At 38.6% G+C, this 18363-nt stretch overlaps 2 protein-coding genes across 22 annotated transcripts in view; one reads left to right on the forward strand and one right to left on the reverse strand.

Moving 5' to 3' along the window:
- Positions 1 to 15560, reverse strand: TRIP13 (thyroid hormone receptor interactor 13). 6 transcript variants are annotated; one of them, XM_054818172.1, is made up of 15 exons: positions 15239 to 15560; positions 14900 to 15002; positions 13912 to 13970; positions 12846 to 13011; positions 12424 to 12553; positions 11163 to 11218; positions 8872 to 8962; positions 6849 to 6921; positions 5825 to 5888; positions 4536 to 4622; positions 3639 to 3745; positions 2440 to 2593; positions 2143 to 2255; positions 783 to 852; positions 1 to 210 (listed from the first exon to the last, which is right to left on the reverse strand). In XM_054818172.1, the coding sequence occupies exons 3-15, from the start codon at positions 13914 to 13916 to the stop codon at positions 115 to 117; spliced, it is 1212 nt and encodes a 403-aa protein (XP_054674147.1). In that variant the 5' UTR covers positions 13917 to 13970; positions 14900 to 15002; positions 15239 to 15560; the 3' UTR covers positions 1 to 114. The 6 variants fall into 6 exon arrangements, with proteins under 6 accessions (XP_054674147.1, XP_054674143.1, XP_054674144.1 ...); XM_054818168.1 differs by lacking the exon at positions 13912 to 13970 and having other exon boundaries at positions 15124 to 15256; positions 15419 to 15531; XM_054818169.1 differs by lacking the exon at positions 13912 to 13970.
- The window catches only part of BRD9 (bromodomain containing 9), a 26550-nt gene continuing 23702 nt past the window's right edge, over positions 15516 to 18363 (forward strand). For 15 of the 16 annotated variants that reach the window (XM_054818149.1, XM_054818151.1, XM_054818155.1 and 12 more), the window contains exons 1-2: positions 15516 to 15653; positions 16411 to 16631. In XM_054818149.1, the coding sequence (XP_054674124.1) occupies positions 15581 to 15653; positions 16411 to 16631 (294 nt within the window). In that variant the 5' untranslated portion in view covers positions 15516 to 15580. Of the gene's footprint in view, positions 15654 to 15966; positions 16202 to 16410; positions 16632 to 18363 lie in introns of those variants that run through there. The other variant, XM_054818165.1, reaches the window with a different exon arrangement.

Below are 18363 nucleotides of genomic sequence, written 5' to 3' on the forward strand. Positions count from 1 at the left end.
TTTTTTAAGGTGTTGACAATTTATTTTACAGATGTTTAGAAGTTGCACAGTTTGTATGAAAAAATATGTAGTTTTCAGTGTTAACAATACAGACAACTATAAAGCAGTAGAGTATCACACACAGTCTGCAAGTTTCTTTCTTTCTTCAAATTGTTTGTCTACAGCAAGTGAAAGAGCCTGAAGAAACATTGTCATTGTAACACTGGGGGACTGGAAATAAGAACATTTCATTAGACACACTACATAAATAGACATACATAATATTTTACATACAAATGACTATTTAAAATAGAAATAATTGACTTCCATGTTACAAAATTTTCAAAATGCTACAAAACATAAAACTGCAGGTTTATTTTAAACCATCTAGCATAGTAAAGTCAAAGCCAAGCTGTGCAAAGTTGAGTCAATCACTATTACTGTGGCTTTGCTTCAGAAAAGGTTTTTAATAAATTAGTATTATCTATAAAGTGGCAGAGGATTTTCTTTCAGTAAGAAATTATCAGAGAACCAATATCAATGTTCTGTCACAATATTTAATTAAAAGTAGAATGCTGTTGGACAGGTCAATCCCACCCATCTTCTTCAATCTCCTTTCAAATTATGGGCAGCACAAAATTGTTTCAGTCTACAAAGCTGCAGAAACAGTGCAATTTAGATTAAAAGGGGGGTTTAGGCCCAATCTTTTACTTCAGGCAATGTCCAAATGTCTTCCCACCTGTCCCAAAACCAAATCAAAATACAACGAATAGAATAAGCTTACTTCAATATAATAAACTTACTTGAATATAAAGTGCATGTGCTAGGAAAGGAAGTTTCCTCAGGACCCGGCCACTAAGACCTTCACTTCTTCTATAGTAAAACAGAGACAAGTGCTGCTTAAATGCTAAATATCCACTCTTAAAAGAAGACCTTCCCTTTTTCTGTGTTTCTCCCATAAGTTGCTCTAAAAACACTCAAATCGCAATTCAGCAGGTCACTTGCAGCACTTTTAGCAGAAGCAGGAAGTGAACAGACAACTTCAGCCTATGGGAGCCTATACAGTACAGAAAAGCAATAGTCACATTTGCCTACTAAAGTTTACATTATGCCCTTCACATCACTGTGCCATGTCTCATGAATTTCACTGTAGACATTCCCCCAAAGAGTATGGTACAGATATAACCTTCCATCTGCTCTTAGAAGGACTTGAAAAATTTGTTTTGAAGGCTGGACCTCACAGCTACTGCTGATCTTCTTCCCACCATTTACACAGAGCTTCCTTTACCTCACCTACTTGACCTATGTTTCCAGCTCCTCCAAGCACCACTCTGTATGTAGAACCCAAACCTCTATACCTGGAAAAACTTACTTGCCTTTATGCCACTCCTCACTGGTTAAGATTGCATACTTCAGGAACAGAATAAAACCACACTTTCCTGACTTTGTGAATGTTATTTTGTTTTGTTCCACAGAACCATAGAATGGTTTGGTTTGAAAGGGACTTTAAATATCATCTAGTTCCAACTCCCCTGCCATGGGCAGGGGCACCCTCCACTAGATTAGTTTGCCTAAAGCCCCATCCAACCTTTAGGAAAAAAAAAAAAATATTGCTTGATATTGTGAATAGTTTTTATCGTTTGAAGAATTGTTACACTGCAGTGAAAGACTATTTGCTCTACTAGCATACTCAGCACATCATAACACTCTCCATTTGCACTTCACTCCTTTCCCCTTTGCTTCTGTCCACTCATATCCTGATGCTAAAAACTGACTTAGTAGATTGCATGGCTTTCAAAGACACTGCCTTAGCAGGAACTAAGGGTAATGCTATTTCTACTACATGCGTTACAATTCACAATATCAAATGAAACCTAAGGCATCTCACTAACGCAGCCAGCAATTTGTCAATAGGACTTCAAAGAGCAGAGCAGAAACCAGAACCAGCACTAAGCCAAACCAGATGCGAGACAAAGAAACGTTGGCAAATCCTGATCACTTCCACTTTTTGTCCCCTGAAAGGTTTTGCACTAACCCTAACAGAAAAAAAATGAGATGTTTCAGAACTCCAGCTGTTATGAAATTCAATTACTTTTATACATCATTCCACAACTCATTATATATACGCACATACATTAAAAAAAATAAATTACAGAATCTTACCTTGAGATTTCTTTTAGTACAAGGCTTAACCTTGACACATTATTTTCTACAAAGCCTATCATCTCTAGCTCTCTGAGTGTCAGGAGCTGCTGCCGAGGATATATTATTTGACACTAGAAAGAAGAGTTATATACTGTTGTATGAAAAACTTAAAATACATTCAAAATTAAATTCTACAGTAAGAGTGGAAATACAGAGAGGAATGAAATTTGTGTATTTTTGTTATTTAGGAAGTATGATTACAATATCAAATTTATTACAATAGGACATGTTACAGTCTTGCTTTCAAAATATTACCTTCATTAGCTCTTCCAAGCAAGAAAGATATATTCTAAATATTGCTGCAGTAGATGGAGGTCCAATGTATTGCTTTATGTCAGCCCTGTCTACAAAGGCCATGTCAATTTTCTCCGTTATATTTGAAGTAGTCAGGATAACTACATTGGGATACCTTCAAGATAAAAGCAGATTTTTAGGTCATGTGTACAAGAATTACCTCCTTTAGTGACTGGCAAATTGATACCTTCTTTTTTTTATGACTCAAGCCATTTCATGCAATAAGCAGTCACATCACTCTTGTCAGCCAGCAATTACATTAAATGATCTGAAGCTCTTGGCCAGTTATCACCAATCTATTTCAATGCACGGTCTCTTTCTTTTAGCTGTTTCTCAAGTGTCTATAGTTTCTCTAACCCTATTTTATAAGTGACATACATTAACTATGCCTACAGGCATAGTTTCTGCTAAAAAAAGATTATGAAAAGACAACTCAAATTTGAACCTTTAATCTATACATTTTCCATTTCAATTCAGTAGAAAGTATATAGTTTAACTGGAAGTGTGACCTATTCTAACCACAGATGACATTAGAGTGAGCTTAAAAGAGAAATAATATCTCCTTGCTCTAAGAAATACTGAAAGAACTTTCTTAATCATAGTTATTTTTAGACAAAGTCTGTGAACTTTAACATACAAATAAACTACTTACCTTTAATTAGCCACAAGACAGGGCCAAATACTATGGCACCTTTCCTTCTGTGAACAGAGCAAAGTATGCCCAAAAATGGGAGGGAAGTGGCAGGAATAACACAAGACAAAGTATGCTGCACTAAATCCAGCATGCAAAGCTGACCAAGCAATTAATGATTGCTTCTAAGCCATGTGTTTTGCAAGTCTGCTTTAGATTGACATCCAGAAGCTGTAAATAATGAATTAATTCTTCACTGCTCTTATTCTTGTCTCTCCAAGCAGATATCATGACCATCTGTCCTGTATCTCTCCCTAGCTTTAAAGGAAGTATACCATCTGTAGATTTGCTTGTTCACTGAGGTGCAAACTATTCTGTTGGATTACTCCTATTTCTTTTCACAATTAGCATCATTAAGAAAGAATAGCTCACCAACCAATTTGGTTTAGTATTCCAAGTAGGAATTAAGATTTAGCAGAAATCCTGAAATTGTCAACTACCTTTTGCTGTTGCAATAACATGAGTTTACCTTTTAATCTGATCTATTTGTGTCAGTACAGCATTCACAACACGAATAGCATCTGAAGGCTCTGTGCCTGCCTTGAAGGCACTGCGGGCTGCCGTGAGGCTTTCCACCTACAAAGACAAAACCAACCAACCAACGACAACAAAAAAAATCATCAAACACCAAAAAAAACCTATAAAAGATTGCACATTTGGAGTGCTGGCAGCAAGCAAATAACCCAGACAATACACCTTCAGATCCTTGTTTCTGGTATCTAGAATTTCATCTTCAAAATCTTTTTTTAAATAGGAATTTACAAGGAGAGGGAAAGGAATGTCAAGGAACCAAAGTACAGTGAGTTAAATTTCTGTTTGCACAGAAGAATGGAGGCTAGTTTTCATTTTAATTAAATTTCGGGGGCAGGGTAGGGAGGGGACACACAGAACAGAATAATGAATACACTGAATTTAGAATTCCCCATAGGGACTCCAATATCACAAAGCTAACAAGGTACATACTAAGTTACTTATGTATCCAAGTCTGAAGAGAATCTAGACAATGAACTGAAACATAATGCTTTTTAGAGCTTTACAACACACATAAAAACACAATTAACACAAATTTAGGCTACTTTAAAATAATACTCCACTTGTAAACACAAAGCAGCAAGGGAAATTCTACCAAGAAAGGTTCTGCTTCATTTTCAGCTGGAATTTGTCTGCTGAATCATACTGTGTTCCTCCCAAATCTCTCAAATCTGCAGCAATTAAGATTAAAATTCACTCTTCTGCACAGTTATGTAACTTACAAAAAGGTACAATAGGCTTTTATTGTTCTTTACTAATGAGCATTATCACAGTTCCCTCACATCAATTTACTTTCTGCTAAATTTTATGTAGATCAATGCTGTTAGAATCATACCTCATCAATCAGTACAAATACAAGAGCATCTTTGTCATCAATTAACTCCTGAATCTTCTGGAACATCTTGGTTACAAGCTTGCCACTCTAGAAAGACACCATATGCATATGTTTAACTATATCACACAACTTTCCAAGCCTTACCATATTTAAAGATGGAAATACCTGGTTTTTAAGCTAACTTCCTAATATAGCTTGTATTTAAGTGTTCTCAAACACATTAATTATTCTGAGTAATCTTTGGTGCACACACGTTTTATAGAATCACAGAATGTTTTGGGTTGGAAGGGACCTTAAAGCCCATCTAGTTCCAACCCCCCCTGCCATGGGGAGGGACACCCTCCACTAGACCAGGTTGCCCAAAGCCCCATCCAACCTGGCCTTGAACACTTCCAGGGAGGGGGCATCCACAACTTCTCTGGGCAACCAGATGTTGGGCAACCACTGAAGTTCCAGTGCCTCACCATCCTCACAGTGATGAATTTCCTCCTAATATCCAACATAAATCTACCCTCTTTCAGCTTAAACCCATTACCCCTCATCCTATCACTACATGCCCTTGTAAAAAGTCCCTGTCCAGCTTCCTCATATGCCCCCTTTAGGTACTGGAAGGCTGCTATAAGGTGTCCCCAGAGCCTTCTTTTCTCCAGGCTGAACAATCCCAACTCTCTCAGCCTGTCCTCATAGGAGAAGTGCTCCAGCCCTCTAATCATCTTCATGGCCCTCCTCTGGACTCGCTCCAACAGCTCCATGTCCTTCTTATGTTGGGGGCCCCAGAGCTGGATGCAATACTCCAGGTTGGGTCTCACGAGAGTGGAGTAGAAGGCCAGAATCACCTCCCTCAACTTCCTGGTCACGCTTCTTTTGATGCGGCCCAGGATAAGGTTGGCTTTCTGGGCTGCAAGTGCACATTGCCAGCTCACGTTGAGCTTTTCATCAACCAACACCCCCAAGTGCTTCTGCTCAAGGCTGCTCTCAATCCATTTTCCACCCAGCCTGTGCTGCATATTGCCCCAACCGACATGCAGGACCTTGCGCTTGGTCTTGTTGAACTTTATGTGGTTCTCATGGGCCCACCTCTCAAGGTCCCTCTGGATGGCATCCCCTCCCTCCAGCATGTTGACTGCACCACACAGCTTAAGTGTCGTCAGCAAACTTTCTGAGGGTGCACTTGATTTCATTGTCCGTGTCACCAACAAAGATGTTAGCGCCAGCCCCAAACAAGCTCAACAGAAACAGTGTAATTTCTAAAACACAAAGTCTACTTAATTAGCTACATCAATACGTACCTCTGAAAACCATTTAGAGAAAAGGCTATGGCTGTTTATCTCAATTAACTGTCCATACCTATACCTAAGGTACGAAGGGAAAAAGCAGTATCAACTCTACTGTAAGTAAAAGTCAGTGATACCATTAACTTCTGTAATTCTCACTCCCTTCACTTCTACCCTAGAATTCCATGAATTAGTACTTTAAATTACTTTTCAAAACATAATACCTGTTTTGTCATTTCTAGAAACATCTCACTAGAATTCTTTATATTAAATTGCTATCAGAATTCCTTCATTAGAACAGGTGCTATTTAAATATAGTTTAAGTAACAGTTACCATGCTAATGGCCTCATTCTTCTGTTTGTGTAAGATTTTGTTCAGTGTAGCAAGAACACATATAAAAGCATGAAGTTATTTACTTACCTCTCCATGGATATCCTCAGGACAAAATATCTCAACCATACATTATATATCCCATATTTACGATAAACTCAGTTTGAGCTAGAGTCAGATCACTCCAATAATTACACATTATTTATGTTACACCTAGTATTTTATATAACATTTATTTTTTTGTTAAGGTGCTATGAAGTTTAAGGCTAACTCTTATTACTCGTCTGATATACAGATTGGCATTCAGACAATCCAAGTACAAAACAAATTGGTTACAAAATCACTACCTATTAAAAACAGGCTTTCTTGAACATGAAGATACAAATAGCAGGTTCGATATTCTATGATCCTTTGTCCTTTAATATTCTTTGATGTACAACGTCAGCACAAAGAAATTACAATATCACCACTGGAATTTGTTTTACATACCTGGGCACAAATAATTACACATTTTAAAAGGCACTAAAATATCCTAACCAGTGTCTCTATCAGATCAATTTTATTGCTAACCAGGTGCACCATAAAAGAACTATGAACATTAGCACTTGGCACCAGTTACTTGAAATCAAATATTAAATACCTTTGGGCTACTGAAAAAGAACGATTAACAATTTTAAACTCAAGTGAAAATTTTCCAAAAATGATCACCTGTATGACAGTCGAATTGTCAGCTTCTGAGCCAATGCTTTACAGAGAGAGGTTTTCCCAGTTCCAGGAGGGCCTGGTTTGAAACCAAATCCATACATTACACAGAATCTGCATCAAATTGTTATTGACATGTAACATGTTTTTAACTACCATATTTCATTTCAGCACTAATTGTAGAATAAAACCACAGTAGACAATAATTGCGAACACCAGGGTATTTTGAAAAGATTGTTTACTCCAGTACAGTCCAAGAGCTGAGCTTTGAATTTACATAATTATTAGTATATTTATGGTGTCTGCATACAAACTATTACACTAAAGTTAAAATACTCAGTCACAGAAGCAAAGTCTATCACCCTAGCAGGTCTTATTAGCATTCTCAAAAATCAGTGCTATGTTTAAACTTACATTTTCCTGAAACATACCCTTCTAGCAGGCAAAACAGAAACACGTCATGCCCATTTTGATCAGCTCTCTACTTTCCAAGAAATCTCTACCTTGGGGCAACCCAGAGCATCTTAGGAAGTATGCTCTGGGACAAACCTTTGGGATCTGGCTTGACAACCTATGGAAGAGGCACACAGACTTTCTCCAAACAGACAAGTACAAGCATAGTTAAACAGACTATGAATGTATGGAAGATGTGTGGGTGCTAAACAAACTAATAACATCAACCAGATGACAGTACTTCCATTCAAAGCCAGTACTACCATTATAGCATAAATGTATTTTGCACTACAACAGTCGTAGATTTCCTGATATTAACTGATTTGTGATCACAATAATAAGCTCATTACTAAAATTAAATATATCTATCATAAATATATTAACTGTATGCAATAGTTTTCCAAACAAAAACATCCTGCAGCTTCTAAACTGATAGTTGTAACTTAAGTATAATCAACACTCAAACCAAACATTTCTACTATGACTTTTATTTTTGAATACCAGTATTGATGACAAAATTGTAATCAATCAATAGCACGCTGCATTTTGCAAGAAAATTGATTCAGCTTATGTTAATCTTGTTTACGGTATAACATCTAGTTATTCCTAGTAAACTAGGAATGACTGAAGATTATGGCTTCACTGAAATAGTAATAACTAAATTACTGAGAGTACTGCCTTCATACTTGGCAAGAGAACACACAGTGTTACTAACACAACACACAGATTGATTTCCCCATTTCCTCAAAAGTTTTTATGAAGCCATAACTAACAATTTTTTTAATACTGTGGTAGAACTGTACTTAATATATGGCTTCTAATGTCCTCAGTATCTGCATTATTTTTGCACTTTATATAAAAAAGCAATAATATAACTTAAAAATTAAAATAAAAAAACCCAACAAGTATTGTCACTGCATTACAAATTTTAGAATTTAAATTCCTGCAAAATATAGTATATGTAAACATGGATTTGATTCTGACATTACATTTCATCTAAATTTCTGTTATAGAATCATAGAATGGTTTGGGTTGGAAGGGACCTTAAAGATCATCTAGTTCCAACCCCCCTGCTGCAGGCAGGGACACCCTCCACTAGACCACGTTGCCCAAAGCCTCATCCAACCTAGTCTTAAACATTTCTAGGGATGGGGCATCCACAGCCTCTCTGAGCAACCTGTTCCAGTGCCTCACCACCCTCACAGGAAAGAATTTCTTCCTAACATCTAATCTAAATCGACCCTCCTTCAGCTTAAACCCATTACCCCTTGTCCTGTCACTACACTCCCTGATAAGCAGTCCCTCACCATCTTTCCTGTAGGCCCCCTTCAGGTACTGGTAAGCCGCAATTAGATCTCCCCAGAGCCTTCTCTTCTCCAGGCTGAACAACCCCAACTCTCTCAGCCTGTCCTCATAGGAGAGGTGCTTCTCTGCTGAAGTATTCTCAGAGAATAGTTCTCTGCTGTTTTTGGATCATCTAATTTCACTACACGGAAGTGCAATACAAGTTTTTCCAGAAGAAAAGTATAAACAGATGGCCAATTAATCTACTTGGTTTAAGACAGATCATTTTTACCATGCAGCAAAACAACTCTGTTCCATGAGATCAGGTTGCCATCAACATTTTTGTCAGAAAATAGTAACGTTGTCGTCACATAATCAAGTAACTAATTGAAAAGAAGAGAGACAGACAAATTAAAGACATATCAGCAAATACAATTACAAATAGAATCAGTCTCCTAATTATGTCTATTGTATGTTCTTAAAAAAACAACAAAAAAAAGTTGGGCTCACGTCTTTTAGGCATAGGCAAATGTTCTTTCTGCAAAGGTTGGAAACTAATTTCCTTCCTGCCCTCAGGCAAAAAAATAGCATGTACTGGGCACAAATGGAGTTCCAGAACTTGTACACTAATAAATGAAATGCTTTAAGGATGTGAAATTATTTTCATTTTCCATCTTGCCACTTATGTGTGTCTTCAAAACACAAGCTGCCCAAGCAGAGAGTCAAAGACTCAAACTCCAGGTTCTTTTTAGATGTTGTACAGCCATACATTTGTTTAGTTTGTTGTATTCAACTCACCAAACAAAACATTTCCTGTCGTATTTTGGTTCCTTTCTACTGAAGCATTTGTATCAGCTACTGTAAGAAATTTGTAAATTGGTTACCCTTCCAAATAAGGGAAGTTGCATGTACTTCCCCGAATGCTAGCTTCTAAAAATAATTTTACTTTATTTTAGAATTATCTAGAATTAGGAAGTAAAGAACTCTTTCAACAAAATGAATATGAACCTCAGGTGTGAATCTATACTGATTTTTACCTATATATCAATACACCTGAAACCATATTATGTTCTGTTGCTGTTATCTGTAATGTGCTTTTGATCCATAGGACAATACAATAGTATTCCAGCAATACCTCATGCCCAACATGGAGCAATTACACCATAGCAAAAAACCTGAACTTCATCCAGCATGTTTATCAATATTTTATAGACAATGACTGTACTATTTTGAAAATTCACAGCAACCATTTCAGAGTCTGTAGAACCCAACCGTACCCAGCCAGTTCCATAGTTTAAAGAATGAACATTCATCACAATTATTTTTACAGAAGTAGTTCTAGTTTTAGTCATTAAAAGCTACCACTTCTTTCTGCCAACATACACTTACAATCAACAGCGATCAACTCGCTGTGATTTAGTACATCAGTAAGTCTAATTAAATAGTCCTGTCATTTCACAGATAATTTGGAAAGCACTGCCATAAATTAGACAAACGTTGATGTGTTAATTGATGTTTACCTTATAAACAAAGAAGTACAATCACTGCAATGTTTTGCTTTTTGTAACAGTGCTGGCTGATGTTACTGGTAAACCACTGAATTGTCTAGCTGCTGCCAGAAACACACAGTTAAATTCCCATTCCCTTCTGCCTAGCCTACACCCACCACTTCTGCTACATGACTATTAGCTAAGGTGACAGTTGACCAATTAATGGCACAAAAACAGGTGGAAATCAGCCCATCACACAAGGAGTTGAACACTTTTAGTGATTTAGTTTCCTCAGTTAGTTTACTGCAAGGTAACAAGAGTGCTAGTAGAACAGAAGCACTGGAAGTACAGTTGATAGCAACACAGTTCTCCTAGCAATAGCAAGCCAACAAAATTGCCTTATTAAAAAAAACCCACACCAAAGACACAACAGATCTTTTGGGACCTTCGCAATGGAGAAATACAGAATTGGTTTCAATAAATGCTGCATGCAGTTTTTTCTAAGCCTCTCTGATGTTATTTTTTTTTTCCGCACCAATTTTCTTCTCCCCTTCTAGAAAAACATGCAATTAATGAGCCTTAAAACTAGGTGCAGTATTTTAATAAAGTGAATTTCTACCCTGTTTTATAGAACATTCGTTGTTTTCTTCACACAGGCTGATGAATGTCTAAATCAAAAGTGAAAATCTTCTGAGAAGTTTTAAGTTGCTATCACACCACCTCCAGCTGCTAAACTTCTGATTTCCATAAAATAAGCCAATGCATATGAAGAAATTCTTTATAATTTGTGGCATGAGCATCACTGAACCCAGTTTCACAGGGAAACTGAGATTCTTTGCAAAGCTGACTTCACAGTAGTACATACTGATATATGTCTGAGATATGATGTTTAATCTCCAAGTATCAGCTCTGCCTTCTTTTGTTAAGAGTAAATCAGAAAAGTATGTAACTATCAAAAATTATATAGAGACCTTTTGAGCTGGTGATTTCCAAATAACTTCTCCACAGCATGTGGCAAACTTCAAACAAGCTACAGTTTAACTCTTACTTTTTCTCAAGCAATTTTAATTGTTATTATTAATTTTCAACTTACGTGTGATTTTACTTCAGTGTCATATATAAGACTTTCCCAAAGGCCATGGAATTCAGCTGCAAAAGCAATTGATTTATCCTAAACAGGTATATAATATATCTGGGAACGTGTAATCTACCATTGCAGCACAAAGCAGTTTTCAAATTATTCTCAACTAAAAGTAAGGATTAAGAAGAGAGATACGAGAGCAATTAAAATGTACAGGAAAAAAACCATACAAGTTATTTTTCTCAAAATGCAAACACTACTTCCTAACAGACAAATTCAGCAGTTTTACAACTTCTGTTTCCTCAAATAATTGTGAGGAGAAATTAAGCTTCTTAATTTCTTAACATGAAAGGAAAAATATCATTCTTTCCACCCTCAATAAGGCATGGACCTACATTTCCCCAAGATAGAGAGCTATGAAAAGTTTGGGTGGGAGGAGGGTTCTAAGTCCAATTTTATCATTCAATTTTTCTTTTTTTTTTTTTTAAAACATCAACATGTAAAGGATGAAAAAAGCACGTAGCTTAGTTTTTAGCTTTCAGCAAAGAAAAATCAAAAAAAGACCGAACAATTATAAACTACAATAATACAGGAATAATGTCAAAGTATTGGACTGAATTCTTCCCAAAGAGAAATGTAATGGATAGTAAGGCTTTTCACAACATGGAAGAGAGCAAGAAATGTTTCAGAATCACTGTCTTTTTGAGCTGAAGCTCACACCTGCACTTCTTCCAGGAGCAGAATCCAGCTTTCCCCAAGCACAAGATAGTAACAGGCAGGCCACACTCTACTGCAGAGCAAAGCCTTATTCTTCTTTTCAGAAGACACTGTGAGGACTCTAAATCTCTTTAGTTTGTTTCTTCCAAATATAAGGCCAGCACTGTATTGAGGGCTGGAAGCCAGCAGTGGGCTCTGGAAAATGAATGTTTAAACTGATGAGTTTCTTGTGGGTCTCCAAATAAAAATTTGGAATGTAGATTGTAGGGTTAAAAATTTGTATGCTTCTGACTATACATTTTATTCCACAAAACCAATTACTTCCACCCATCCACAGGTATTAGAGAAATGAATTATGTGCTGTGGAATCAGCTGTAGTTCAGTCAAAACCATAAAGAACAAAGTCCAAATATATTGGTTCCATCAACAAAGGACAAAGTTAAACAATATATACAAATAATACCTTTAACAGGTAACCCTATAAACACTTTTAGCCTCTCTAAGATTTTCTTTCATTGTAATAGCTCTAGACCTTCCAGAAATATCACATGGGTACCTGCTGGTAGCACCCAGTGGCTAGCTGCAATGATATCCTCATTCTCTTCTTCCAGGTTTTCGGCACTTGGTCCTTCTTCATTCAGATGAAAAATATGAAGAGAAAGACTGCTTTTGCTCAAGTCAATAGGCTGGAATGGACATAAAAAGACTTTTAATACATCATATTTCTCATTCATAATTAATTATAACATAAGAAAGTTACAGTTCTCAGGTGGCATTCAGCTTTGAAGCCTACTACTACTGTTTCAGACCTTACTAAGGTCCAAAAACTTAGCCACCTTTTCCTGGTTATACCAGTCAGCCTAATAAAAGATACTACTTATAGACGTTGTCTTGCTTACGTCCTAAGGCTATCACTAGTCTACCTACAGCTAGTTCACAAGCATATGAAAAGAGCTGTACATTCTTGACTGTGAATACCTGTCTGTCTTTCAGTTTCAGCTCCGTATCCACAATCGAGACAGACTGCACATTGCTATTAAGGAAACCATCATCAAACTCTGTCCACTTGTAATCACCAAACACGATGTTATGTCTGTTCAACAGCTTTAAGACACTCATCCTGATATCTTCTTTCCTGGCCGCACTAACAAGAAAGAATCAGCATTATTTGTGGCATTGACATTTATAAGGAAGTATGAACTAATATTAGAGTGCTTTATTTCATATACTAAGCCTACATAGAGAACAGCTTCTATCTCACAAAAAAAACCCAAAAACTCCAACCACAAACAAAAAAAACCAACACCAAAACCAAAAAAAACCCAACAAACCAAAAAAATCCCCCCCAACAAACCAACCCAAACAAAAGAGGCCAAACCCACTCAATCCCCCTGTAACATTCTGCAGAAAAAAACCTATCAAATTCAGGTTGTTTGCAAAAGCAACAAGTTTGATACTTGTTTTTAAATTGTGCATTAAAAGACACAAGCCAAAGAATACTATTAGCTCTGTTTGCAGTCATATCAGGGGACATAGAATCATAGAATGGTTTGGGTTGGAAGGGACCTTAAAGATCATCTAGTTCCAACCCCCCTGCTGCAGGCAGGGACACCCTCCACTAGACCAGGCTGCCCAAAGCCTCATCCAACCTGGTCTTAAACACTTCCAGGGACGGGGCATCCACAACCTCTCTGGGCAACCTGTTCCAGTGCCTCACCACCCTCACAGGAAAGAATTTCTTTCTAACATCTAATCTAAATCGACCCTCCTTCAGCTTAAACCCATTACCCCTTGTCCTGTCACACAGCTAGATTTCAAGAACAGAAATCAGTTATGCAAGCTGTGTTTCACTAGAAAAAACAGAAACACTCATAGCCAAGCTACTAGATTGAATTTGGTACACTTAGCTTGGAAGCTCTATTATGCTTTCATGTCTGAGCACAGCTGATACCTCAGGATGAGGACATGCTGTAGGAATTCCAGTAGAAGAGACAAAAACTACAGGAAAAGGAATACCATTTTAAGATTTCAGAAAAGCTTTAACCTCATTTTGTGATTTCAGTGCATTCCCAGTGCAAATTCCCAGTTCCTTGTCTTTCAAGTCTGACAAAAAGAGAACAGTGGATATTTTACACCTTGACTTTAGCAACACCTTGGACACACTCTTCCATAGTATCCATATAGCCAAATTGATAAGATAAGGACTAGATAAATGGGCAAGGTGACTGCACTGTCCAGCTCAAAGGGTTGCTATTTGTAGTAAAAAGACTAAGCAGAGCTGCCAGTAAGTCAGGAAGAGAAAGGTGGGGTGGTGCTGTCAATATTGAAACAAACACTGTCTTTACATCTTCATTTACACCCTGGACAGTGGGATGGAAAGCAACTGCAGCAAGTTTATAGGTAACACCAAAGCAGGGAGAGCTGTCAGTATAGTAGAGAACAGGGCTGCCATTCAGAGGGACCTCTGCAGGTTGGAGATACAGTTTGACAGGAACCTCTTGAAGTTCAAGAGAAGTAAATGTGAAAGCCTGTCTCTCAATCTACTGCCCAGACAACAGTACAGACCAGAGGCCAACTGGATGAAAAGCAGCTTTGCAGAAAAGGACCCAGAAGTACTGGTGGACAAGTTGGCAATGAGTCAGCAGCATGCCCCTGCTACAAATAAGGCTAAGCTTATTTTAAGCTGTGCTAGGAAGAGTGCAAACGTTAGAGAAAGTGATTGTTTCCATCTACTGGCTGTTTGTGAGACCACATTTGGAGTACTGCATACAGTTTTGGGGTCTGCTATACAAGACACAACAATATACTGGAGCAAATCCAGAATATGGCCACAAACTTGATTATGAGATGGATCACATGATGCACAAGGAAAAAGTGGGTTTGTTTAACTTTAGGAAGAGACACCTGCATGGAAAGTCATGGGAGAGTATAGAGAAGGCAAACAGAGCATTGTGCACCCTTGTAGGTGCCTAGCACAAGGACAAAAGGCAACAGACACAAGTTGCAACAAGTAAAGTCTTGATCAGAGAGACCTGCTTGATTTCTGATGAACTTCCACATGAATTGGAATGTTGTCACACACGTTTGGGAGTGCTTGCTTCAAATCCCCAGCGGCTTCATCCATCCTTCTTGCTCCTAGGGGGAAAGCGATACCAAGGAGAAACAGGCTTTCCGCGACCGTTATGCGCTGACGGCACTACCAGTCCTTCAGGGCACAGGAAACGCCGTGCCCCGTCCACACATGTACCCCACCCACCGCGGAGACCAGCACGGCACTTCCCTCCCTCGGGAGACGGCGACGCCAGCCACGGGACACGTGGCAGGCACAATTTCTCCCTCCGCGGGCCTCCACGCTGGGGACAATAAATCACCTCACGCCAGACACGATCCTGAGAACAGCACGCTGAGATCAGTAGGTACAGGTCTGCCCAGAGAACGGAAGGATCGGACAGCTGCGCTGTCCCCTCAGCACTCTGACTACTGCGAGGGCTGCACCTCCACCACACAAAGTAGCGAAGACCCTATTCAAATGTGAAGAGAACCCGACACACCAGGACACGGCTGCCGCCTTTTTGTAAAAGGCGGGCTGGCGAGCGGAGGTCCGGCCCTTCCCCTTTGACCTGGATCTTCCTCCGCGGCAGGAGTCCTTCCGCTCTGAGCGCTTCCGGTAGGGGTGCTGAGGGGAGATCGCGGCTGGTGGTGCTGGCTCTGCCATGGGGAAGAAGCACAAAAAACACAAAGCAGAGAAGACGGAATGGCGCTCGGCTTCCGCTACCGCGTACAGCGGTAAGAGCCGAGGGCGGTATGGAGCTGAGGGACTCGTCTTTGTATCCAGGGACGCATCTACTCCCTTCTCCCACCGCGGCTGTCGGCAGGACCCGGCGTCCCTTCGTGGGCTGGGTCGCAGCGTAGCGCCTGGAGGGAGAGCCCTTGTCTGAATGCGTGAGCTGTGGGGGGTGGGCGAGCGCCGTGGAGCCAGGCCGCCAGCGCCATCCCGTTATGGGAGTGGGGGGAAGCTGCGCGGGGTGGGGACGATGGGAAGTGACGTGTTGCGGGGCCCCTGAGTGGCGGGGGTGCGAGAGGTGAAGAGGGCGGTGGCCTGAAGTAGGCGGGAGGCTGCTGCGTCCGCGCCAAGGCGGCTCGGGAGGGTTACGGGGAGCGATCGCTGGGACGCTGGTGTGGTGGGTTTTGCGGTCAAGCGTCTTTGTGCTTCGTACGGCTGTTATGATGTATTCCGGTTACTGCACTGGTTGAGTGATACTTGGTTTCACTTTACTCTGATAAAGATCTTGTGATGTCTTCAGGGAAGGCCTAGGAGTTAGTTACCTATACAGGTTTGTGGAAAATCGTGATGTAAAATGTGCTGAACAACTGCTTCTTGGATTTGTTAGTCTTCGTTATTATTTCTCTCGCCAAATGTATTGCATATATTTTAAATCTGCAGCAAATTCTTGCAAACAGTATTTTTAGAAGAAGCATCAGTAATTGCTGTATACTATCACCTCCGTGTGCATTTATGAAATGTTTTACTTTTTAAATTTAGATTATGTGGATAAGCCTTTGGAAAAACCTTTAAAGCTGGTGCTTAAAGTTGGAGGAAGTGAAGTGACTGAACTTTCTGGGTCAGGGCATGATTCTAGTTACTATGATGACAGATCAGATCATGAGCGAGAACGACATAAGGAAAAGAAGAAAAAAAAGAAAAAAAAGTCTGAGAAGGAAAAAGACAAGCATTTAGATGATGAGGAAAGAAGAAAGAGAAAGGTAAGCTGTGATGTTTAGAATTTAGACAGACTAGCCTTCTTCATGCTTGCTTATCAGATCTAAAATCTGGTACAGAGTACCAGAACCCTTTTTTTTTTTTTTTTTTTTTTTTTTTTTTTTTTAAAATCACCATTGCAAGAAGCTTATTGTTTGGAGACAGCACTTCACAAATGTAGAAGACGCCTGTGTGTGTGTTGATGTATTTCTCCCAGTTAAGAGATATCACTGTGATGATTTTTTGAACTAAATAAAAGCTTGTTTCTTGTAACTGCTTGTTTTTCTTATCCATTTGCTTTGTCTGTAGGTATGAAATCTTCTGGTTTTAAGTTGCATGTTTTGTGTTTCAGCCAGGTCAGAAACATGGTTTTCTGCCCTTTGAGGAGGGTATTTTCAGCTTTTTGAATGAATCTAGATTGCATTTCTGTTCCTGACGTAGAACAAGTTGTTGGACATTGAAATTTATATGTTTACTCAGAACAGTTTTCTGAAATGTGATCTGTTGAATGCTGTAGTACAATAATCTCCTTGGCTCTTGTTTAGAATAACCTGCATGCTAGGCTTTGTTAGTAGCAAATGGTGTGGTCACCTTAGTTGTCTGTGCTGAACCTTTAGGAATTAGATTGAAATTAGCACGAAGTTACTGATGGTACAGTTACCCGTACAATTTCATTTTAATAGTGTTTCTTTTGTGTACTAATGATTCTCTGACCTGAAGAGAATTCTCTGAAGAGAATTTTTTAGTTCTTTTCTGTCATATAGTTTTTCTATTCTTATATGACAGTTTTGTGGTATTACTTTGTATGCGTGTATGGCTAACATCTGTCATTTCAAATTGATTTATTTGTTAGGCTTGTATTTCTTGAAAGTGATATATCTTGTAGGATCATTCAGAAGCTCTTAAATCCAGGGCAGATAGTGGAAAATTTTCTTTGTACAAACATTTTCAAATGTTTCAGTTAAGAGCATGGCTGGAACTTGAAATGTAGCAAAACAATTGCTTTTAATACAAGATCTTGCAGCATCAAAACAAATTATTTGTTTTGCCTTTGCTAAATTCTGTGAGGACGTGTCTGGATATTTTTTTTTCCCCTCAGAACTTCATTCTTAGTGCATGCAAAAGAAGCTAATGGATAGATAAGTAACAAAACTGTAGTCTGAACAAGGTTAATGAAGGTTTTCTTTTCTGTGTGAACATGAATAATGACTGTAAGATTATAGGAATGACTCGGGCATGCCTTTGCTTTGAAGCTCAGGGAGGGATCATTCACCACTGTTACAGAGCATTTCTTCTGGTTCTTTTGTAGGTTTCCTAAATTATCACGTACTTTATTGATTCCTGTTTAATGCACCAGAAAACAAAACCACATTGATAAAGCAGAGCTATAAACTGATCTTTACTGAATAGTAACTTATTTTCCTTTTCTCTCTGGTGTAGCTTCTCATCATGCAATTTTACATATAAATAGCTTCAGAATTTAACATTCTTTTCAGTAAAAGTATGGTAACTAATGATAGAATAATAGTGTATTAAATACAAAGAAGCAAAAGGTGAACAGTATTAGTTTTAATCAGAGAAGAAAACTGAAAAAGTGACAGTGAAAATGTATGCACTAATATTTAAACCATATTATTGCTCAGATGTAGAATGAATATCCTGAACAAAAAATCACTGTCTCTTACCTTTTTATATGGGGAATTGCACGTTCCAAGTACATTCTTCTAAAATCTGTCT

The sequence above is a fragment of the Grus americana genome, chromosome 2 (genome assembly GCF_028858705.1).
Source record: "Grus americana isolate bGruAme1 chromosome 2, bGruAme1.mat, whole genome shotgun sequence".
NCBI lineage: Eukaryota > Metazoa > Chordata > Aves > Gruiformes > Gruidae > Grus > Grus americana.

What these genes read in the sequence shown, in the direction of transcription:
- TRIP13 (XM_054818169.1), bottom strand. Translation starts at nt 14,991, where the DNA reads ATGGATGAAGCCGCTGGGGATTTGAAGCAAGCACTCCCAAACGTGTGT. An exon ending in CAAATAGATCAGATTAAAAG is followed by an intron (nt 2,594 to 3,638) that starts GTAAACTCATGT and finishes TTTATCTTGAAG; the next exon opens with GTATCCCAATGTAGTTATCC. An exon ending in GCTTGGAAGAGCTAATGAAG is followed by an intron (nt 2,256 to 2,439) that starts GTAATATTTTGA and finishes TCTTCTTTCTAG; the next exon opens with TGTCAAATAATATATCCTCG.